General features: G+C 50.0%; 1 protein-coding gene across 1 annotated transcript; it reads left to right on the top strand.

The window, feature by feature from the left end:
* Positions 1-282: 282 nt before the first annotated feature.
* Positions 283-22,279, top strand: CDS2 (CDP-diacylglycerol synthase 2). Its single transcript, XM_086767824.1, has 13 exons — positions 283-387; positions 12,810-12,952; positions 13,910-14,006; positions 14,402-14,499; positions 15,245-15,384; positions 15,801-15,859; positions 16,595-16,677; positions 17,487-17,574; positions 17,889-17,957; positions 18,600-18,752; positions 19,040-19,159; positions 19,794-19,897; positions 20,538-22,279. Exons 1-13 carry the CDS (start codon positions 325-327, stop codon positions 20,665-20,667), a joined length of 1,347 nt encoding a protein of 448 aa, XP_086623950.1. The 5' UTR covers positions 283-324; the 3' UTR covers positions 20,668-22,279.
* Positions 22,280-23,956: the final 1,677 nt, after the last annotated feature.

Genomic DNA, 23,956 nt, shown 5'->3' with positions numbered 1-23,956 from the left:
TGCCAGGAGGCCTGCGTGAACACCACTGACAGTCTCCTCCTTCAGACAACTCCGTCACAATTGTCCCAGAGCCCGTGCACTTCCCGCGCACGGGGCCTTCCCCCCAGCGGCAGCTCCGCACTCCCGCCCACCCATCATGGCGCCGGCGGGCGCACATCCGGGTACACCTGGGCGGAGCCAGAACCGGGCCAACCCCGCCCCCTTCCTCCATCCCGCGCCGCCTATTGGTCGGCGGCGGCGAGTCGCCCTCGCCCGCCCCCTGGCGGCCCCCGGTGGGGCGCAGCGGCGTCGGCGGCGCGGAGGGGCGGCGGGCGCGGCGCCGGGATGAGCGAGCTGCGGCAGCGGCCCGGCCGGGAGCCCGGCGGGGCGCGGGAGCCAGAGGAGAAGGTGGGATGCGGGCCGGGGAGCGGGGAAGGGAAGCCGGGGAGCGGGGATCGGCGGCGGCGGCGGCGCGGGGCGCGGGGCCTGCGGCGGGCTGGTTGCGCGGCCTGCGGAGAGCGGCGGCGGCGGCGGCGGGCGGGGGGGGAGGGACCCTCCGCCTCCTCCCGCCGGGACCGGGGCCGCTGCCGCTGCTGCGACCGCCGTCCTCCCCCGCACCCTGCCCGTGCTCTGGCAGCGCCTCGGGGCCCCGTCTCTCGGTTTATTTGCCCCCCCCCGCCCCCAAACCGGCCCTGAACGAACAACGCCCGGCCCCGGGGCGGGGGGGAGGAATTTCTGTCCCTGGCTGGACAACCGGTCCCGATTCCACCTTCTAGGAGCGTGGAGATGTGGGCATAAACTGTTTTTCTGGGGAATCTCAAGCGGGGGGGCCGGTTCCCTTTGGTATCTCCCAAAGGATGCCCACCGCTGCAGCGGGGTGCGTGGTCTCCGGCGATAGTTTAATAAAATTCAACGGTTGTGCGCCTCCGAAGAAAAGCCGGGAAAAGAAAACCCGTCCCTGTTTTCCTGTAACGCCTCTTCTGTTCCAAACCCGAGCCCAGTTGGATGTTGCGACCCTGGCGTCGCTCCGTTGAGTTGTGGCGTCATCCCTGTCATCCTGCGCCTCCCCAAAGAGGAAAGGAACGAGAGGAATAAGCAGTCAAGAAAAATTTTGTAAATAATATTTGCAGGCTCGCAGAGGGCAAAAGCCGGAGGGAAAAGCGGTTCTTCGCTGCGTTGGTGTTTAATGCACGTATTTTGGGAGCAATGCTGTCCTTGTCCATTGAGTAGCGTCGTATTGATGTTTTCTCTGCTAATGCATGAAGTATGCAGTTCAGAGAAGCGTGAAATCATCAGGCAAAATGTCTTTTGCAATTTAAATGTCACATTTAATGGTGTTTTGAATGCCAGTTTGACACCTGCTAGGAGCTGTGCAGCTTTATTGTTCCAATGTGATGAGAGAGGGAACTGGGACAGAAAGCACTGGCAGCGTCGAGAATGGATTGTCTTGATGTCAATCTGAAGTTTTTGCCTTTTTTGTAGCTTACCTGAAGCTGTCTGACATCCAGATTTACCAGCATCTGTTGAGAGAGCAATAAGATGGCTCCTGTTTTGTGGTCGTTGTGTGCAGGGCAAAGCCGTTATCCTCTAGATAAGTACTTTTGTCTCAGTTGGAGTTTGCTTTGCAGCAGAAAATCTTCAGGGACTTTTATATTCCAGAACTTTTGTGGGAGTTGGACGATGTCCCTCAGCAGCTCTGCTTAACTGGTATGCAAACAAACTCCCTAGGCCAAGCTGCGATCTTGCTTTAGCTACTCCTAAAGAAGGTCAGAGGGCCGCTATTTTGAGTGCAATCTTGTTATCTCCAGGCAAGTATGCTTTTTATGTAGAGCGAGCCTTCTGAAGGGCTCCTTTGATAGTTCCTCTGAGTCCCTGACTTGAAGGGTCCTTACCAGAGAGAGGGACCGGTAATGTCATACTGCTCATCCGAAAGCAGCTCAAATGCATTGCAAGGGGAAAAAAAAAAAAAGAAAAAGATGTTTCCCAGCAGTGAAGAACAGCTCCTCTGAGGTGCTGAATGCGACCCCTCTTAACAATGGAAAGCAGTTACGGGAGGCAGAGAATTCCCCCAAACTGTTAAAATCCAGCCTGGTAGCAAGTTACCTGGTAACAGTAATCCTGCTGTTAGTAAAACCTTCCAGCGTCGTACTTTCTGTGGCGGCAGACCTCAGTGGCAGATTTTTCTTTCCTCCCCTGAGATCAAGCCGTTGTGTTTTTAGTGCTCGGGGAAATGCCTGGCAGAGCCTGGGAATAACATCAGTAGCAAGCCAACGCAGCAAAAATTGCTCGTGCGTGTCCTATTTATCGGTGGTCTTGGCCTGCCCGGTGCGTCGAGAGGGGAGATTCCCATTTCTGCTTTGTCATTCAGTTAGCCTTGCCAAGAAAAATAATCTAGCAATGGATATTGTGTTCTACAGAAACCCTCGTGTCTTCTGAAAAGAGCTCTCAGCATATTAAATGAGTCAAAATGAGATGTAAACTCAAGGCTGGTTTTAAGGTTAGACCCAGAAAGTTGTATTTTGTATTTGTTCCCACTTTGCTGTTTTGATAGTGGCAGGAGACAGGCTGGTTTCACTTTCTGGTCCTCTTAACCCTTGCACGGTGTCGCAGCTTTGATGTTTTCCTCCCCGCTGGCACAGGGCAGTGCTTATAGCAGAAACCGTGCTGCTTCGGCTGAGGCCGTCGTGCCGGAACATTTTAAAATCGATTTTTGTTAAAACCGTTGTGCAACGCACAATCTTCGTCCCAAGGGGAACAAGGCAATGGCTGTTTACTCTGGTCAGTGAGCTCCCTCTGATCTCTCCAGCGAAAGAACAGGGAAGCTTGCCCTGGTGTTACTTGTGCTTGGTACCCGTTTTCTTAGCCCAAAGGACTTAGGTGCTGCTGACTGTTGCTGTTAGTGTGTGGATATCTGAGATCAGGTGACTGAAACGAGTTCTCCTTTCTTGGTACCTTACAGACCCCATTCTCCTTGGTCTTTGTAGGCTCATTCCATTGCTGTGTAAACACCTTCATTATCTAAAACTGGAGATCGATGCCTTCTCTCCTGTGTTGTGTGCATCCCATTAAATCACATTTTCTCTTCCAGCTTCCAGAGAGAACGGGAAAAGCGCAAAAGAAAATGGTTTCACGATGCATGCAGAGCTCCTGGACACTTCTGCTGGTTTAATGGGATTTTAAGATCGTTTTTCAGTAGCGGTTTGTACTTCATGTGCCTTGACAGTGAGGACAGAGGGGTTTTTCCTTTTCTGTCCTTTTTTTGCTAGGACCTTGTGCTAGTAGTTGTCTGAAATCCAGGGGCAGTCTAGGACGTCCCGTGGAAGGGGAGGAGGGCAGGTCTATTTAGAGGAAGGCTTATCTGGGCTGCAGATCACACCGCTACATCAGTTATGGCTTTGTTTACAAACCCTTTTGTCACTGGCGGTAATGTCTTGCTGGGAAATACTGTCCCTTTTAAGAGAGGTGGCAGTGCGGGGGCAAATGGAAGAGTCCTGCAGCCGCTCTGCTGGCAGGCGTTTTCGGGCAGTGGCCCGCACAGGTGGATTTTTTCCACCGTGCAGTGTTCAGCACCTTGTTGCAGCCGCAGCAGCGGGGGATGCTCATTTCTTATGGGAAAAGGGGTGACGGTGATTGCAGGAGCATCGCTCCGCTGATACGAGGCCTCGAAGCGCAGGCAAGAAGAGTGCAGGGGTGAAATGTTTCCGTACTTACGAAGGGTTCGATGCTCTTGTTCTTTCCAGCCCGGCTTCGCAGTGGGCTGACAATGTGGTTTTTTATCTGGCTGCATCTGTACCATGTGGTACAAAAAGTGAAAGACTCTGGCTTCTGAGCCTCGTGACTTCTTGTGCTTCCAGGCATTTTGCAAGACTTCCTTGGTGATCTAAAGTGCTTTGAAGATGCTGAGCTCAGTAAGTGCCGGGTGTTGGAACGCCAGTGCTGACGAGTGCCTGTCCCTTAGGTCTGCTTGGGAGGGTGAAGGGTAAATGTGAACGGCTGCCTGGAAAGGACGCAGCAGCTCCGGTTTGGGTGTCTGGCTTGGGAGAGGGTGCAAGGCGTAGAGAAATAGCCGTGCAGGCGCTCTGAAGGTTTAGGCAATTTCAAATCCTGTTACTTGCCAGGTCACAGGAGAGCTCTTAGTAGCTGGGAGTTTGTGATAACAAGATGAGATTCTTGTACAACCAAAACCAAGGCAGCGATGCCTCTCTTCATCTTCATCTTCATCCACATCTTCATCTTCATCCACAATTAAGAGAGGCAGAAGTACAAGCCCACTTTCAGCCCTACCCCGAAGGCTTATTTTTTTAATAGCTCTTAATATTATTTTGGGCTTGATACCAAGCATCAATTTGCTTTTCTTTTGAAGCATGAGCCTCATTTATTCTTGAGAGATGGCAGCAGTCTCAGGGCTGATGCAAGAATACATTTCAGCCGTCGGTGCTGCCTGACGCTCAGCTTTCTGTCTGCGTGCCGACAGGAGCGCGTTGTTATCCGTGACCGTTAATTGTGGCAATGAGAAATCGCACCGATTGCATTTCTAATGGAGCTCATTATAACCGGCTCTCAAACGTGATGCCTCCGCCAGCTTCTGGCCCGCCCTGGAGCCGATGAAAGAGCGGCAGGCTGCTCAGCGTTTCCTTTGGATGGCGTTTGACGGGACCACGACTGCTTTTTGCAAAACTCGCAGGCTCTCCTTCGAACTGCCCGTTTCCTTGCTCATCTGTGGTGATGCCAGAGGAGTTTGATCCCAGGGAGATTTTGTCATTTTAAGGCTTGGATGACTCCTCCTGGGGCGGAGGAGGTCCTTTCCTTCCCAGGCTGCACGGAGGTGTGTGCAGCACTCATGCATGGTAGAGCGAGCATGGAAATTCTCAGAGCTCAGGTTAAACCTCCCCAAGTGCACATTGTGTTTCTGTTCCTCAGCCCTTTGGATCGTTCAGAGCTGGCTTCTGTTTTCTGTCCTTATTTAGCGACTAGATGATTTATTTCTGTCTGGTCTGGAGGGCTACGTTCCCTAAGCTTGTGTCTCCCTTGGCAGTATCTGAAAAGTCGCCGTTACCTCCAGGCAGATGGCTGACCTGTTTCCTGAAGTGTTCTCGCTGGCTTCGGTGGATCTGGGAGCTTCTTACTGAGTTCCGTCTTGCCACTCCAGCAGTCCGTCCTCGCTCCCGACCGTCTCTTGTCATTGTGTACAGTAAGGTCAGCACGTGGTGATGGAGGGAGACTGGCACATCCTTGGCTGTCAAGGGATATTGGCGCTGTCTTTGACCCCACCGTGTTGCAGGCTGAGGTCAGGGCTCTTGTTCAGCACTCGGATGTGCTGTGTTGTACGTGAACAGCGTCTCCGCCTGCACTTCCGAAGCCGTGTGCTCGCAATGATATGTTGGGGGTGATTCTTGTGAATGGAGGGATGTTTAGTGCTGAAAAGAGGGAAGTTGTGATGAGATGTTTGCTTTTCTCTTCCTAGCAGGCAGAAAAACCGAGGACCAATTAATTTCACTGTCTGTCAACCACATACCACACGTTAAGTGGCAAGAAAACCATTTTATCCTCCTGCTTGCTTTTAATGAGCCGTGATGTACACCAGGGGTAGACTACCCTTGGAGATAAAACCCTTGGGAAACCCACTTACCTGAGCATGCAGTGTTTCCAAGCAAATCCATATTTTCTTTCTGAAATAAAAGAATGCTGCCACTTCTCTTTTTATGGGCCAGAACACATCTGCAGGAATTTTGGACAGAAAATTATTACAGTGCCTGTCAACAGCTCTGCTGTTTCCCCCCGAAAGTGTGGTCTGTGTTAGCGTGTGTCCCTCCTGGTGATCTGCTTCACTTGAGTTTTCTCTGATTTATATTTTCCAGGATTATAAAGGACCACGAAGACTGACAGATTTCTCTCTAGAACAAGTCATGTGATAGTCCGTAGGTTTATGATGATAGCTGTGACTTCAGAAAACTGCTGATGTGGGTTTGTCAGGATTACATCTAAACCAAGTCCTGCGTGGTCCCTTTCCTTGATCAGTTCAGATAAAGCCCACGGGAGTGACTGGTACAGAAATGTAAACAAGATTGTAGTACCACCTTATAGTCAGCAAATGAAATAGACTGGTAAGATTTTTTTGCAATTAGGTTTTGGAAAAATATGTATCATCGCAGAGGAACTGAGGGTCAGGAGCCATCAGCCTTGGCGTGATGCAAGCTCTCGTTTTGAAGGACAAAAATAGACTTTTCCTGCACTAACCTTCCGATGCAAACAGCGTACCCGTTGCTGCAGAGCCGTTTGTTCTCCCTGGTGTTTCTCACATCTCCTCCAAATAACAACCGATCGAAATGTCTGTGCAGAACCGTGCAGACGCAGCTCCACGCTGGGGCAGCCTCTTTCAGACACCGCTTCCAAGAGGCGCTTGGGAGCTGTGCTTTCTTGTTTCTGTACCTGTTTCTCTGTCTCTGCAGGGACAGCAACGTCTGCTGGTTCGCTAAATGCCGTGCTAGCAGAGGGATGCTGGTTAGATCCAGGAGAACCCAGCAGTGAAGCCTGTCTTTAAAACATCTCTGTCGTGTGCTTCAGAGGGGCAGGCAGGTTCCTTTCTTTGCAGTAGGAAATTCTGGGGGAATGCCAGAACCAGCAACCTATTTTTGTGCTCTTTTGTATACAACAGCTTCTCAAAAGGACTTGGAGCCTGATGCATTTATCTTCTTGATTTCCTGGAATAAACAGACCCCAGAGTGGGTGCTGTGCTGGGGGCCAGGCAGAGGATTAGCTTCTGCCGAGTGAGTCGCAGGGATATGTGACTTCGCGTGAATCATTATTTGCTGACACCGAGATCAGGCTCTTGTATCCGACTGTTGTTCTGCTGAATGCAAACTGTGCACACCTCCCGTCACGTCCCACAAGCTGAGCTTGCTTGTGTTCGAAACAAAGCGGGCGGCTTCGGGAACGTGAGGTGGCCGTGGCAGTTTTCTGAGTTATTTCAGCCACTGTGCAAACATTTCTGCTTTTTGTGATGTTCTCTGCTAATGGTCTCCATTTTTAGGCATGCCCGAATTTCTGTGCATGCTTTCCATTGGGAGATGTTTTTTTGGGATGGAGAAGGGAGTCCCAGATTGACATAAATGAAACCTGAGCTTCACTGATTTTTCTGAGACAGCAAATCAAGCAGTCACCACTAGATGCCAGCTTGGTGGAATATCTTGATGGAGAGAGACGAGAAACTTGAATTGAACTGCCCTGCAGATAACGTCACCGCCCAAGAAGTTCAAGCACTTTCCCCTAGACCAGCACCAGGACATGAGCTACTTTGTGCCCACCTACAAAACAGTAGTGCTTTTTGGGCCCTTAGTACAAATCAAGCCTGGACGCTTGTTTGCTTCTCCCTTGTAGCGTCAGTGATCTCCAAACTTTGCTCTCGTTTCACCCTTCTGAGCTTGTAAACCTCTAAAAGAGGATATCCTAATTAGCGAGTGACGAGAGGGGTTTTTGCCTTGATGTCCCCTTGGTGATCGGTCTGAGGCGGGGGTGGCTGTGGCACGGCAGCCGTTGGAGATGGGCAGGTGCAATGTAGGTGAAGAAGAAGGGGAGAGGGGAATGGAGCAGACAGTTTTCCCGGAGGTAGGAAGTAAAACCACTTTAGAAAAACACTGAGATTTTCCTGACTGAAGCCGCCGGGTTCGTGTCCATTAGACCACTTATACTGGCCTTGGTCCTGCAAACGTGCTCAGAGGTGAGAATCGTAGAGCCTTTAGTACTGCTGGTCCCTGTTGTTCTAGCTGTCAATTTTATTACCTGAAAAAGCAACTTTATTTTTCTCTTTAGCATTTTCCATCACTGCTTTTTGTTAAAGTCTGGCAGGATGTCTACATAAAACAGCGCCTTGCCTCAAGAAAGGTGCACAAATAATGGGATTTCTTAAACTAATTTAATCTACCAGCATGGATACTTCTCTGTATCTCTGTATTGGGCAGAAAATTTTTGGCAGGGCGATAGCTGGCTTGTTTCTATGGCAACTGAGATCATGTCATGGATACTTAGGCAAAAAAAAATGAGCGCTCACGGCTTCCGCTGCGAGAAAGCCATTTAAAATGTGAGCACGGATTTCTTACTGCATGCTTGTGCGAGTTCAGCTGTTTATAGAAAATTAAGATAACTCATTTCTCCGTGTATCTTTCTTTAGGGCGATAAAATACTTGTTCACAAATGTTGCTGAGATCTACTGGTTTCGCAGATACAACAAGCAAGCAGGAATCTGGGTTTTCACCTCCGTCTGCTCGGGTTCACCAGTCAGGAGAAACAGCCCTCACAGACATCTGTGGGTTTTACTCTTCCTTCTCACCACAATTTGTGTCGAAATGAACGAGTTAGGATAAAATGTTCGTTGCGGCCTTGATTTTATTCCTGCATTACTTATTCCCTTGATTCTTTAAGAAGCCTTCAGTATTGAGATGATAAATGGAAGGAGCGCTGGGCTTGCCTACAGAGCTGAACAGGCAGATTTGCACAGAAAAGAGCCCTTCAGTTTCATAACTCCATGTTGGTTAAAAAGCAGTAAAAGCTACTGCATCTGATTGTGTTCTGATAGACTCAATGCTTACCCCGTGAAAGGAACGGAAAAATAAGGCTGGATCCCAAGGAGGGAAAGTTTGCTTTGCTCTTACTAAGGGGTTTTAATTGTTTCCCGGCTCTGCATCACGCACGTGGGTTTCTAATGTCCTGGCACACGTTGGCACTCAGTGCTCTGCCCTCCTGCCTGGGAGGAGAAGGGCAGAGGGAATATCAACAACTGAACTAACAGGAAAGATCGGTGAGGGAGAGGCGTGGTAAGAGAACAGGGAATAAATACAGCTGGAGACAGCTATGTCCCAGTGCAGGAGCACCAGTGGAAAGCGGTTGCTGAAAGGTGACGGGGTTGTGTTTTCATTTTTCTGGGCAGCGTCTGGTTCAGTGAGACCTGCTGCAAGATGGAAGCTTTGAGATGCCAGTGTCGTGCTGTGTTAGTTGCTGTCTCGCTGTCGTAGCTGATTCAGACGTGATCAGATGTCTGTGAGGATCAGCCTGTGGCTAAATAGCTTCCATTTTAGGAAGAACCTAAACAAGAACCAAAAAAAGGCAGAACGCAGATCTACTGAAGGGTCAAGGAGGGAGTACGGCCCAGTGGCTGGGAAAGGAGATGCGTCGTGATTTCTGGGTTAACTTGCTGCAAGTCTGAGTCTCCCCAGGCTTCTGTTTCAAGGGCAGAAATAGGAGGAAACAGCACAGAAGAGGCGTCAGAAACCTGGTGTTTCTTAGGGCAGCAGCAGAATTGGTGACAGAATACCGTCTATTAGACCCAGCTTCCCCGAAACGCTGTTTATACTGGCATTGCAGGACACTGTGTTTGGAGTCTGCAGCTGAACACAGCCCAGACCTGCCCCTCGCACTCACAAGCCCTTTGCAGAAGCACCGGCTCTGTAACGAGCTTAAATTTTCACCGGCGATAGCCCTCGGTGAGCATCGCTCCCTGTCATCCGTGCCGGTTTGCGCTCGTTGCTCGCTACTGCGAGCTGCTTTGTGGCGAGCGTTGCTATCAGACGATTGTGCTTCGGGGCCGGGGATCCGTCTGGCTCGGCGGGAGGACTGGCGAGATGGCAGTGGGAGTCTGCGGCACGGTGTTACCAAGGCAATGCCACAGCTGGATTAAGTAGCCCAGCGCAGGGTGCATCATGCCCAGGTTTAAACAAGTTATTTAGCATTCTGCTCAGCTGCTTAAACTGGTGATTTGTAGGCTGATGGTTGGAATTTGCATGAAAGGTATAAAAATAGTGTCAATTCCTGAGCGCTCTCCGTAGCCGGTATCTGGCACAGTGTCCTATATAATCGCAACACTCCATTTCAGAGAGAGATCTAAGTAGGAGAAGAGCTGATTCCCGATGCTGCTCAGTTGTTTCAAAATGAAGGCGTTAAAATGTGTATTAGCCCTCGCTTTGGCCATTTCTTCCATCAGGGAAAACGTTTTCTTCTACCTCCCATCAGGCTTAAATTGAGCAAGCAAGGCATGTGGAGGAAGGAGTCATATGTTTAACGTTGAACCCTAACAAGATCCCTTTATCTTGACAAACCTCTCAATCGCCCTCTTTGAACTCTCTGGAAATCACGCAGCGATGTTTGTTGGAGCTGTGGGTATTGCGTGTCCGTTGCACAACCTCTCGCGTTCCCGCTGCTGAGGATGAAGTGGGAGCAGTGGGATGTGTGCACCGTTGGGCTGATCCCGTGAGGCTTTGCTCCTGCTCTTGGGGGCCGGGACACTTGGCAGCGTGAGGTCTGGTTTGGCGTTGCACTGCAATTGGTGGATCAGGTACCTGCGGATGTGGTTCACGTCAGTTCAGCTGCAGAATCCATGTCGGTGCAAGAAATCATCAGCTGGGCTGCAGCAGAGATTGCGACTGCCCGTTCCAGCAGCTGCTAGATTAGCTCCGTTGCAACATCAGATTTCTCTTGAGCTATGCAGTTGCTTTCATCCTTCATGTTTTTGGCCAGGAGTGGAAGGGAGGAGGGCGTCAGTGCTCTTTCCCTTTTGGGCTCTGAGCACTTTGTGAAATTTCTGATCCTCTGGGCTAAAGGCGAGGAGTAATTTGCCTGCTTTGCACTTGGCCCTGCAATGTTAGTGCTTTGGGGAGTGAAATGCGGGGATGCTGGCTTGGGTCCGCTTCCCGTTTCAGCGCTCAGTCCCTTTATCGCATGGCTGGCGAGCCCGGGACTTGCGTGAGGTGATGGAGGCTTGGACTGCATTATAAATTCTGCTTAAGGTTTTTGGTTTTAGCCTCTGCAGATAATGGTGGTTGCGCTAAGTACCCAAGCACTTCCTTGCCCGTTTAATCTGAATCAGTCACATTATTTTTTCTTTTTTAGAAATGTGCAACGAGAGAAGCCAAATCTCTTTTTCCTTAACCTAATCTAGAAGGCTGGAAGGAGAAACTGAGTTGGGTCAGGCTGGAGCTGAAGCTTTTCTCTGTTATTTACATTCCTCGCTTGAGGAGAGTCCTTTTTTTGGAGAAAGCACAGAGAAAGCATTGCAGTGGGAGACAGAGGCTGTAGGTAAATACAGCGCGCTGTTTTCCCGAAACCGGCTCAAGAACAGGGTCCCTGACCTGCGCTGTGCTGTAGGATGCCCTACGTGGTCTTCAGGGGGTTTTATAATTTCCAGTCTTTTTGCCTGCTGCCATTTGCAGCTACCTTACAGATTTGATCTTTTCTATGTTCCCGGCTAAACGGCACTAAATCTCTCTGAAGTCCAAGGGATTTTACAGGTCAGTTAAAAACAGCTGGAAAAAAGCCAAGTTGTGTTTCTTTGCCAGCTCTCCAAACCCACGTGGGTGCTGGCAGAGGTGTTTTGTTTTGCTTTCCTCTTCCTTCCCAGTTTGATGGGAATGGAAAGAAGCGAGCACGGAGCAAGGCGAGGAAGAGGCGACGCAGGGTGTGACGGCCGGTGCTTCGCTCATCCCCGGAAGTCATCACTGACAACACCGTCATATTTTTAGCCGCCTCCACCTGACAGCGTCTAACTGTCCTTGTCTGTATTGAGAACCTGGCCTGCAGCCATTGATACGTCACAGCCTGGGGATTAATTATCTTTTCCTGCCTTAAATAAGAGAGCTCCTCAAGTCTTACTGCTCTACTGAACTACAAATACCCCTCCATTTGGTTACACCAAACCAGGCCCAGCAGATGCTTGTTTTGGTGGAGGTCCCCCCTCCCTGAGCAGGGGGCAGCTCTGCCTGGGTGCCCCAGGGGATGAAGTCGCTCTGTTTGCAGAGCTCCCAGTGTTTGGCAGCTTGGCTCCCTCCTTGCTTTTCCTGCAAACATGCTCTCTTTTCCGGGAGTTTGGCCCGTGGTCTGAGGCCAAATGCATGGGCTCTGTCTTGCTCGACGCACGAGCGCTTCCCAGGGAGTGGCGTTTTCCTTCCTTGCTTCAAGGACTGAGGAGCAGGATGAAGCTCTGCTGCTGAAACGAGGGGCAAAACGTGGAAGTTCGGATCCATTCTCTATTCAGGAGCTGGGCTGGAGGAAAAACTGCCACTGGGGAGAGGGCATGGGACTGACTGGGAGCCAGGAGCTCAGTTGTAATCCTTTTTCCATGGCTGGCCTGTTGCAGAGCCTTCAGTAACCTCCTGCCTCGCCTGTATTTATTTACCCCTAAATACATGACTTCGCTCTGAGCAAAGTGCTGGGGTGGTACAAGGGACAGGGAAAGCACGTGTATTTCTTTCCAGTTCATCAGGTTTCTTCTGTGGGCTGAGAGGATGGTCGGGCCTGAGCGATAAGCCATGCTCTTCCTCTTCAGCTGTTTGAGGATGAGCTCGGTGTTATTTTTAGTGCCTGCGTGTAAAGTCAGCACTTGAAAAGCCTGTCTGGAAGCCTTGAGCTTGCCTACTTGGAGGCCTTTCTTTCTGTCTAATTTGGGCAGCGTTGCATACTTGGAGATCTGCCTGGCGATTGGGAGACCTTGTAAAAATTCCTGCTAACAAGCCTGTGTCCCTTAAGCGCTCGCCGCACTTGGAGATACTTGCTAATCAACTGCGCGGCGTCTCTAGTTGTTCAGAGGGAACAGATCCGTTCCTGTGGCTGCTGCTGAGACTGACGGCGAGTAAAACCCATCATGTATGTCACCTAAACCACTTGGTGTTGTTTCTCGTGGGTATAACCCCAGGTAATAGCCAGAATCTTTTCTTCTCTTTCTCTCATTTGTGCAGAAGTAGAGCGGTGGTAGGTGTTACTGGTCTGACTGGTGGACTGGTCTGAGTCTGTTCAAAGAGTGCCAGCGCTGTGTCTGGTAAAGCTCTTTGTCTCTCCTTAATTTGCAGGAGTCAGAGTCTGAGAACAAGCTGGATGGAGAGACAGCATCAGACAGCGAAAGCAAATCTGAATTTGGAGGATCGCCCCCGGTGCCGACATCGGATGACACTCCAGAGGTCCTGAACAGAGCCCTCTCCAACCTGTCCTCAAGGTAGCACTCGCTGAGCGTCGTTCCCCTCTGCTGCCAGGGCCCCTGCAGCTTTCCTAGCCCCACGGTGGCTGCTAGAAGCTGAAGAAGCAGCTCTCGGAAGCGCTGCGCTCTCCCTCCCTGCCGCGCAAGCAGGAAGGTGCCCCTGAGGCCACAGGAAGCAGAAGATGACGGTGATGCTAGCGGGGAGAGCAGAGTGCAGCGCTCAGGGCTGCTGTGCGTGGGAGAGGAGTGCTGTGGGACGGCCGCCTCCCTGCCTGCTTGGTCTTGGCGGGTGAAAGGAGGCCTGAGCGGGGCAAAAGGCAGTTGTGTTCAGCTTTGACAGCACTCCCAGCAAAGACTTTAACTGTAATGTTTTTTAAGCACTAGTGTGACCTACTTCTGCAGGAATGCATGAGAAAAGCATGCTGATACGGGCAAGATTTAAGACCAAACCAGGAATGTTTTTACAGACTGCTTTGGGGAAAAAGCATCTTATTGCTGTCACGGGAGAACGTGTCTCTCCTGGATGTGCTGTCAGGATGGGAGAGGCTCAAGGCAGGATCTGTTGGAGAGCAGTGAGGGTACAACATGCCACGGCCCTCTTGAAAGTAGTGCGGAGAGGGGTAATAATCCCTATTTTATTTGAACTTACCATTGTCCGTGGTGTGGGAAAGCTCTAGCAGAATGGGAACAGACACTCCTGTCCTGTTTCAGTGCCCTTGGAGATGCTCTGCACCCGGCTAATGCTTTTTGCATCTAGTGAGGTTGACAGCAGGGAAGACTGAGCTGAACCGTAGCCTTGCAGCTGCTGCAACCAGGCCTTCGTCAGTGGATCAAGGTCTCCCTGCAGCACCGAAAGAAAATTTGGGGGTTCCAGGGCTCCCTTTCCTTCCTGTGATGTGCAGAGAGCAGAAGTGCTCTCCTGCTTCCTTGCTTTGTTTTGTTTTTCTCTAATATCTTTCTTTCTTGATGGCCTAGATGGAAGAATTGGTGGGTAAGAGGCATCCTCACGCTAGCAATGATCACCTTCTTCTTCATCATCATCTACTTGGGACCCATGGTCTTAATGATGATAGTAAGTGCTCCAGAGAGATGCTCTGACGTTCACAGCAGCGGGGGGGGAGGTTGCTGGGGTGGGCAGCTCAGAGCCTCTTATTTTAGAGATCCATATTCAGCTTGCTGGATTTCTCTCTCCGTGGAGGAAACCTGGAAGGAACCTGTGACCGCTTGCCCCGGCGGTCAGCATCTGGCTGCAATTGAAAATAATTCAAGGGGTTGTTAGAAAGCTCCTGCAGGGCAAAGTGGGGGGAAAAACGACACGGTGAGCTTCCCATGATGGATTAGGAGACTCCTGCCAGACTGACAGCAACTGCTTAAGGACCTTTTGCTCCTCCCGTGCGTGTTAATCTCCTGGACGAAAGAGATGTTTAACCAACAGGTATTACAGCTTCCGGATGTCTTTTTGTGCAGGTGATGTGTGTCCAGATCAAATGTTTCCACGAGATTATCACTATTGGCTATAACGTGTACCACTCGTATGACCTGCCCTGGTTCAGGACGCTCAGCTGGTAAGTAAGGGGGCTGCTCCTCTCCTCGGGCTTCCGTGCGGCAGCAATGCTTCCTCTCATTGCAGACAGGCGGCAAGGGGATCACCTGGCTGCCTCCAAACCAGAGACCTTGGGGTTGCTGTGTGTTGACCAGTGTCCCGTGCTAGCAGCTCTCGTAAAGGAAAAGCCGCTACACATCCTGATAGATCAATGTCTTGAAAGAGCCCATATTGATCAACTTTGTCCTGTCGTTAGTAAAGTGCAGAGATTCAAATCCCGTGATTCGAAGGGAACAGCAGGGGACAGCATTGACAGGCGTCACCGCTTGGAGGTGGACATGGTTGCTTGGGTGGGATGGGAGCTTGTAGGTGGTTGTGAAACAGGGTTGAACATTAGGACAGAAGGGCTGGGGAGAGGGCAGGAGCCGCGCTTTCAGAAAGCGCAGCGCGGGCGCTTTTAGGGCACGCAAGCTCGCAGAGGCCTGTTGAGGAGTGCCACCTAAAGGCAGAACGGCCTTGTGCATCAGGAGGCCAAAACCGAACCTGGATGGTGTGAGCTGCCGCAAAGCAGAGCTGAATGGTGCAGCCACTAGTTCGAACGAAGGCGACATTTCTAAACTGGGGGAAATAAAGCTCTGGCTGTCACTTGAAGAAAGCCTGATTGCAGTGTACCAGAGCAACGTAGAGACCGTAGGGATCAGTCACTTTCTGTGTTTCTCCAGGACCCTTTCAGAGTTCCTGCTAACAAGCATCTGTGTCCTTCACAGGTACTTCCTGCTCTGCGTAAACTACTTTTTCTATGGCGAGACCGTGACAGATTATTTCTTCACCCTGGTTCAGAGAGAGGAGCCCCTGCGAATTCTCAGCAAATACCACCGCTTCATTTCTTTCGCCCTGTACTTAACAGGTAAAGACCACGTTTTCTGTTGGTAAATCTTGTCTGGGCTGGAGGGAAGAGATCTTCCTGAACTACTCTTGTCCTGAGTATTGTGGCCAACGCAGTATCCATAGCAAATTATTTCTGGTCTTCAGCGATGCTGTAACTTGGTTGCATGGTTTGACTAGTGGCGGCAAATGTCTTACATGAGGCTCTGTAGAAGAAAACTCCGTAATCTGTATGGGACAGCCAGGCTTGACTGTTCCTCTGTTCGAGTGGTACTTGTAGGCAATGGTATTTTGTGACTTCAAAAGTCACTTTACCACTCCGGATTGCTGCTTTACTCAAGGAAAATCCTAAGGAGCGGTGCAATGTCATGGGAAAAAAGTATTTCTTACTGTTGAACATACGTTCCCACCATTTACTTTCCTTCTGTCTCTCATCAGGTTTCTGCATGTTTGTCTTGAGCCTGGTGAAGAAACACTATCGCCTGCAATTCTACATGGTAAGGAAAACTGCAGGGCCTGGCTGCCCCCGGTTGGAGGCAGAAGGAGGAACAATGTAGGCTGCTTGAAAATGTTCTGTAGAGGACTACGTGTCAGTAGCTGCTTCTGTAACGCTGCCTGGAAGAAACGTTACTGCGAGCAGCCTGTATTTTTAGGAAGGTGGTTCTGACTGAATTTCCCTGCAGACACGTATTCTATTGTCTCTGCGCTTGCGGATGCTATTAAGAAACTTTCTGCATGCTGAGAGGACTGCAGAAGGCTATTTGACTGAGGGTAGATCACCACCAGCCTTAATTGGCTCTGTCCCCCTTTTCCCAAACATCAGTAAGGCATTCCTTGTGTTTGACCGTCGGCGCGGCTAGCTTTGCTCTCCGGTGTATTCAGCACACAGGGGTATGGCTTCGATATCAGTCTTCTGCTCTTCTGTAGGCAGAAGGCTGAGTGAGATGGATGGGATGGGGGTGGGCTGAAGAGTGTTTGGTCCCGCAGAAGTCTTCCCACTGAAGGTCACCTCTGGGCTCGAGCTGAAGAACATGCCTGTAAATTTCTACGGGTGACTGCTCCCTGCTCTTGGTGACCCTTGGCGTTTGTCGTGGTGAAGGTGCATGCTAGAAATGCAGTGTGCATGAGCTGTTCTCTGTGGGAGAGGTAGCTAACAGTGCCCGCTTTCTGCCCGCGGTGCATATGGGCAGTGTCTCTAGGCAGGCTGGACTGCATGCTGTCTTCTCTTCCAGTTTGGATGGACCCACGTGACCTTGCTAATTGTTGTTACCCAGTCACACCTCATCATTCACAACCTGTTTGAAGGAATGATATGGTGAGTTGCCCTGTGTTCTGAGTTGCTTTGATTCTGCAGCCTGAAACAAATGACCGTGTTTTGAGTTAAAACTGCTCTTTCAAAAAACAAATGGCCAAGGAGAAGGTGCTCCCTGTGAGGGACCAACCTGTTTGGAACAGAAAAGCTGAGTGATACCTCAGTGACTTAGGGCTTGCTTTGTGCTACTTGAGCAGGATAGAGAGTTGTTGTAAAGAAGCATCTGAAAATTGCTGTGGGGAGCAGGGACCTTTCAGGCAGCGTCAGGCCTCTGTAGGTGCTTTCTCTTTATACCCACACCTGGCAAATAGACGGGAAAGGGCTGCTCAGCACTTGATTTGAGGCAATGCTGCCGGCATAATGTTAAAAGCAGTGCTGTGAAAGGAAGGAGGTTGCAACCTGCCACCTTACTGCAGCTGCTGTGCAGAGGGGAAGCCCCTTTGGTGCTCTTTCCAAAACCAGCAGTGCTAGGAACGCATTTGGGTTCTTCTGAGCGCCACAGCCAGCCCAGAGCGCTTTGGGAGCCACCTGCTTACAGCTAAAATGCAGCCTCTTTTGGGAGTGACTGTCTGTCACTTGTGGCAAAAGAAAATGTGCTTAAACCAGGCCATTCTGGGCACACGACCTGCTTTTTAGTCCAGAGCACTAGAGTAGGCCCCCAGATTTCCCTAGGTTTCAGGTGGTTGCTCCTTGCATTGCATTGGAGGGAGAGACGTTGATGTGATGGCACTGCTAAGCATCTCAAGAAGCAGCTGCTCATGGAGTTGTCTGATCTTGGCACTTCCCAACGGTTTGATTTTTCTCCCATCTAGGTTCATCGTCCCAATTTCCTGCGTGATCTGCAATGACATCATGGCGTACATGTTCGGCTTCTTCTTTGGCCGCACCCCACTCATCAAGGTTCGTAACACTTTGGTGGACAAAACATGCATTTTGGCTTCTTTGGGTCTTAGTCCTGCATTCCCTCCTCCCCAGTTCTGTGGCTTGTTGTGGGTGTGAAGCAAGCACCTGAAGCGTGTCCCAGTCTTCACAAGGCTGTGAAGTGAAATGAATCATTTCACACCGAGACGTTAATGTCAGGTTCTGACCAAACACTTGTTGGTTGTTGGGACCTGTATTTGCCTCAGCCGTTCACGAGCGAACAAAGGCTGCACAGGTGTGCAGTGGTGTGCGGAGATGTACAGTGTGTAAGTCTCTCTCTCTCTCTCTGGCAGCTCTCCCCAAAGAAGACCTGGGAGGGTTTTATTGGAGGATTTTTTGCCACCGTTTTGTTTGGATTACTGGTAAGTAGCAATGATGGTGCTTATTTCATCGGTCTTTTCCCTTTGTAGGGTGACATGGCTTTGTCTGAAAAATGCACGCAAGCTTTAAGCTCTCCCAGCTCTTGTCAGAGACTTCCCCTTTCCCTTACTGACCAGGATCTGATCTGGTCCGTGGCTCTGTTTCGTGCTGCGTGCAGATCCTGCGGATGGAGCAGGGCACTGGAGGAAGTTCTCAGTCCCTGTAACATGTTAATTACATGTTAACTTTCTCTATGCTGCTGACGGATGAATGCTGTGCATCATTTCAAGGGCTGTGCGGGGAATTCACTCCTGGAACGCTCTTAGCTGTTTTTATGATGATCTCTGTGTCTGGTTGTTTCCATCCTGTCAGCCAAGCGGTGCAGCCTGTCTCAGCCTGTTTCTGTGCGGCTCTGATCACTGCTTGCCGAACAGATGCACTGACTAAACGAAAATGTTTACTCTGCCTTTAACCAATTACTGCTTCTCAGGAGAGTAATCTTCTTAATGAAGCCGGGAGTGTGGCTCCCTCCTCACCGTGTTTCCCTGAGTGGCCTTTTTCCTTGAGAACGGCTCTGCCACATTGCTCAGGAAAATACTAATCCTGCTTTCTCCTGCCACATCTCTCTTTCTCTCTCCTTGAAGCTGTCCTACGTGATGTCTGGGTACCGGTGCTTCACCTGTCCGGTGGAGTTCAACAACGACACCAACAGCTTCACAGTGGACTGTGAGCCGTCCGAGCTGTTCCAGCTACAGGAGTACAACATCCCCTTGGTGCTGCAGTCCGTGGTGGGCTGGGTAGGACTCTCTCTGTCTGTTGGATCTTATTTATTGGGATAGGAACACCAAGAAAAGAGATCAGGGCTTTATTTTTATGGTCTCTAAAGGAACATGACAAGGGATGATGGTATGTCCATAAAAAGAGGGAATTTAGCTCCATGTTGGTTGACGACTCAAAGGAACTGTCCCAAACCTGGTGGGACATCAACCCACTTGAAAACCAACTGCTCTAAAGCCTGTAGAGCACAGAAAGAACACGGTGCTATTATTGAAAATCCTTTTCTGACATGTTTTTCGTTCTGCAGAAGACAGTCCGGATGTACCCCTTCCAAATCCACAGCATCGCACTGTCTACGTTTGCCTCCCTCATTGGGCCTTTCGGAGGCTTCTTTGCCAGTGGATTTAAGAGAGCCTTCAAAATCAAGGTGAGGATGGTGAAGATCATTGACATTTTAAAAAGGAAAGAAAGGAAAGACTAAGGGAAAGGAAAGACTAAACAGTTGCTACTAGTCTGAACAGTTCCTGTGCTCCAAGGAGTGGCAGGCTGGGAGCTTTGTGGAAGGAGGGGAGGTTTGTTCCGGTTCAGATAAAATGCTGCGGCAGGATCTAGGGTTTTTTGACTGAATAAGGAGAGACCTTAAAACTATACTCTAAACCCTGCTTTGGTGCAGAACTTGAGGTAGAGGAAGAAAGACCCAGTCAGCAAATTTTGCAATCTGAGGCTTCCCTTGATGTCGTGCAGGCTGGTTTTATGTATAAACAGTCCGTGTTCGGTTAAGATGCCTTGAAAGGCAAGATAGCACTGCAAGAGATAAACATTTGCCTTCCGTCACTTTTGAGTGACAGATCTGAGTTAAGCCTTGATGTCCCTCAGGCACTGGTAGCCTTCATAAAGGAAAACCTTTTAAAACCGGGGAGAGATTAAACAAAATGTCTTCTTAGTCTGACTTTTGCCTTCTGGGAAGAATTAGAGCGAGGGTACGAGTGTCGTGCGTAGCGGTACGTAAGCAAGTGCAGGTATTTGAGAGTGCTAAATGCAATCCCTTCTGCTTTGCACAGGACTTTGCCAACACAATCCCGGGGCACGGAGGGATCATGGACCGCTTCGACTGTCAGTACCTGATGGCTACCTTTGTTAACGTGTACATCGCAAGCTTTATCAGGTATTTATTGCTTTGCGGTGAGGTCTGGGGGCCCTGTCAAACTCAAGTGACGGACAGGCTTGTAATAAGAGACAGCTTCTGTGAGATTAACATCTAAAAATACAAGATAAAGAAAGAGAGGAAATGGAGGCTTGAAGAAGAGAAGCATCTTTCGTCAGGGTAATGCAGAGCTGGAAACACACCCCCCATTTCCCAAGGTCTGTTATTCCCATCCCTCTGAAATTCCCATGTCCCTTCTCCATCCCCGTGAGTCTTGAGTAGAATTTCCAGAGTTCAACGAGCAGAAAAATACAATTTTATAGCATTAACAAGTAGCGAAGCACAGAAGAAAGCCTACAGGTGCATAAAAGATGTGCTGAAGGAGCTGGGGAACTGTCTTTATGCGGCTGCTTTGAGGGGCAACATCAGCTGATAAGAGAAGATGCACAGATCGGGTTTGGGGTGGTTCTGTCGTTCGCAGTTCAGCACCCTGTGCCTTTCCACATCTCAAATGGAGTTCGGCTCCCCGGGTAGAACCGGCGAAGCAACGTCAGCACGGCTGTTACTTTAAGCCCGTTATTTTGATGAAATTGCACTTGGGTTCCCAGATCGTTGAGATTTAGCAGTGTGACTCTCTGATAATGACGCTTTTGTGTTTCAGAGGTCCTAACCCAAGCAAACTGATCCAACAGTTCTTAACCTTGCGGCCAGACCAGCAGCTCCACATCTTCAACACGCTAAAAGCACACCTTGTTGACAAGGGTATGTTAGGAGATCTGGAGGACGCATAGACAGCCAGGCGATTGGAATGGGACTGAGACCAGACAAGCCTCCTCAAGGAAGTTCCTGGCTTGCCTGATTTAAGACAATAACAAGGCCTCATTTCACTGTAACTTTTTTCCTTTCTTGGTAAATGTTTGCATTTGTGGGTTTTTTTAAATTATCTATTTATATAGCTTTGGTTCAAATGAGCAAATACTGGGATTGTAGCTGAAAAGGAGTTAAGGCTCGGAAGGACGGTTGGGTGAAGTAGGAGGGTACGGCCGTCCTCACGGTCTGTTCGGAACCTTCGGTGGATGTGGGCAGAGCTGAACCTTTCCTGTGAGTGTGTTTACGCAGGGAACAGACAAAGCGTTGTCCGTACGACCGCCTCTGCGCGTGGGAGCCAGCAGGGAAGGTGAAGCCGTGCAGCTCCCCTGGCCGTTGTGCCGGGCTGCGTTCCCGATGACAGCTCTGGGGACCATCGTTTTCTCCAGCGGTAACTGTGAATGCCACGTTCATTTTCCCAGAAAGCCACGTTTATGCCTGTGTGCAGCCTCGCGGCGAGCACAAGGCTCAGTTAATTGGAAGAGAACCCTGTACTAATCCGGCCACGTTTCCTCCACCCAGCCGGGCGCATGCATCTGTTTTCATCTGCTGGTTTTTGCAGTGCCTCTCACATTCCCCCCTTATGGGTGATATTTTGGCAAATAAGATTTTTATAACCAATTAAACCATAAATAAACTGAGGACAAGGAGTCAAGGAAGGGGTAGTTGCTTGTGGGAGTGTGGGAGGTTCAAATGGCTTCAAAACTGAATCAAGTAAATGGGTTTTACAGAACATTGACGTTTCATTAATTCCTGCCAAGTAAGAACAACCCCTTAAATAAGTTGGGCCATTTTCCCCCATTCAATAACCTTTAAGAGAGACTGAACCACACTTTTTCATTTCTCCATGGTTGGAAACCCCACACTGAGATTTTTTCACTAATTTGGAGAGCATTTTCCAACTTTTTTTTTTTTTTTTTCCTGAAGTTTCCTGGCTGGGGCTCCAGCACCGCGCTGGTGCTGTCAGCTGGGTATTTTGTGTTTCTTTCAGGGATCACATCTATCACCTGTTTGTTACTTGAGTTCTAGGCGTCGTGCTGCTGAGTTTATCACGGTCTGTGTTGCATTTCAGTCTGGATTCATTTACCCGCAGGCTTCTGTCCTGCTTCGCTTACTAAATCTTGTCGTAAATAGTTTGTAATTAATAGTTGCAAGTTTTATCTAAGTACTTTCCTTTATTTTGTCGTACTTTTTTATTATTTAAAAATGAGAGCCCTAAAGATTGTAAAACTTTTCTCTTTTTCTTTTGTGATCAGATAGTGAAAATATCCTCGATTTATACCTTACGCAACATTCCCAAATACAAGGTGACTCTGATTTTACTTCTTTCCATAGTTTGTGCATGGGAGAGAGAAACTTTACCTTATTTTCGCTAGGGGAACGAGTGACAGGGAAAGATAACACAGAAGTACACTGCTGTTTTCAAACAATTGCTGACATAAACCTTGTACACAGACACCCTCCAAACGGAGCCGTGTACACGCTGCAAGCTGGCTAAGCATAGATGGAAAATAAACCGCCTGAAAATACTTTGTACATCATGCTGCATCCTCTGATTCTGCCGCTGCTTTCATTTACCCTGAGCGAGCGAGGGAGCGCGTGCGCCGTGTGTAAATACGTTAATGGATACCAACCTCTCTCTTGCATTTCTGCAGGACTCCTGTGTCCTAAGCTCTGCTTCATCTCCCTAAACAGGAGCCAGGGGCAGAGGTTTGTGCCTGTTGTGCTGCAGAGACAGGTATTTGATGGAAAGCACAGATTGCTGAGAAGAAGGGTCCGTTTCCACAAAGTGTTTTCAGCGCGGCGCTGGCAAAGGTGCTGGCTTCCGGCAGCAGGCAGGGCTGCTACGATGGTGCCAGTTTGGGATCGCATTTGGTTAACGCCAGTGGCATACGTAGAGGGTTCCCTGGACTGGTTCTCTTCCAGCTTGAGTTAGGCAGGGGTTTCTTCTCTATTGATTTGAAGGATATTGGTCCCAGCCCCTAATTTGAAAACTGGAGGGGAGAATTAAGGTGCTTCCATCTTGCTTTGCCCAGGGAGAATATTTGATCTCTTTCATGACAATTTGGCTGAGCGTAGCTAGGCAAAGTGAGGGCGCCTGCAGGGAGCACGCTGTGTGGAAGTGCTGGGGTTCCGTGTCGTCCCTGTGAAGCAGGTTGCCCTGTGGGGTCAGACAAGCTGGTGCTTTCCTGGATTCTCCCTGCCCGCTGCCAACATCTGCCAAAATCCCTGGTAGTGCCCTGTTCAGTCAGCAGCCGGGCATCAGCAGAAGCTGTCGTGTTGATAAATCTTACAGAGGTGTACTGCTCTTTATATTGAGAAATTTTTCATCCTGGTCTTTAGTCCCCTGCTTGTCTTGCTTTAAACCTTTTGTACCTCTTTAGTTGTAATTAGCGGGGTGAAAATCGAACGCGGACCTTTTCTGCGTGCTTTTGATTCGAAGGAGCGTTTGGGCCGTTTTGTGGGGTGCAGTGCTGGACGTGGACGCTGGAGGGCAAAGCTGTTGCATTGCGTGGCTTCCTCGGGCTGGGAGAGAGGCAGCAGCAGTGGTGCTTGCGGGTGGCTTTCCTGGGGAGCTTGCAGGGTTCTGCTTGCTTCCTTCCCAGCAGTGCAGGCACAGGGTGGACTTCCCAGCCTGCTTTGACCCTGAGGAGTACAGCTACGCAGAAAGAGTCCAGCATCCTGCACTGGATGGGAACAGTGCGTCCAGTTGGGAAACGGAGGAGGAAAGGAGGAGATGGGGGTCATTAGGATAACTTGTAAGCTGTACAGCTGATCTTGCTACGAAATGCTGGTGAGCACTGCAGCGTGTTGTCCGTCGAGCTGAGAGCTGTGGCTGGCAAACCCACTTCCGCAGTGTTGGTATGAACGTGTGGAATAGTACTGCTTGGCTTTTAGTGCTGCTGGAGAGGCCACACTGGCAGCAGGGACATCGAGTCAAGGCGATGCAGGGATGCTCAGGTGAAGTTTCTCCAGCTGCGGGGCTGGAGCTTGGCATTGCACGATGGTTTTTTGTACACAGTGGGCTCCATGACTGGAGAAGTTCCTCCTGCCTCTGCCCGGCAAGGTGGAAATAACTGAGAGCAGACCAGCAAGGTGGGAGACCAGCCGGTGCATGTGCTTGGAAGGAAAAGTAGGATTTGGCCAATGTGAGGCTTACAAGGGTTGGACTGCTGCCTGGCTGGCGCGGAAACCACTCTTCACGAGTGGCTA

This window comes from Chlamydotis macqueenii, chromosome 27, assembly GCF_036417535.1.
Source record: "Chlamydotis macqueenii isolate bChlMac1 chromosome 27, bChlMac1.mat, whole genome shotgun sequence".
Taxonomy (NCBI): Eukaryota; Metazoa; Chordata; class Aves; order Otidiformes; family Otididae; genus Chlamydotis; species Chlamydotis macqueenii.
The sequence above is the reverse complement of the archived record's forward strand: the minus strand, read 5'-3'. Positions and strand labels throughout refer to the sequence as shown.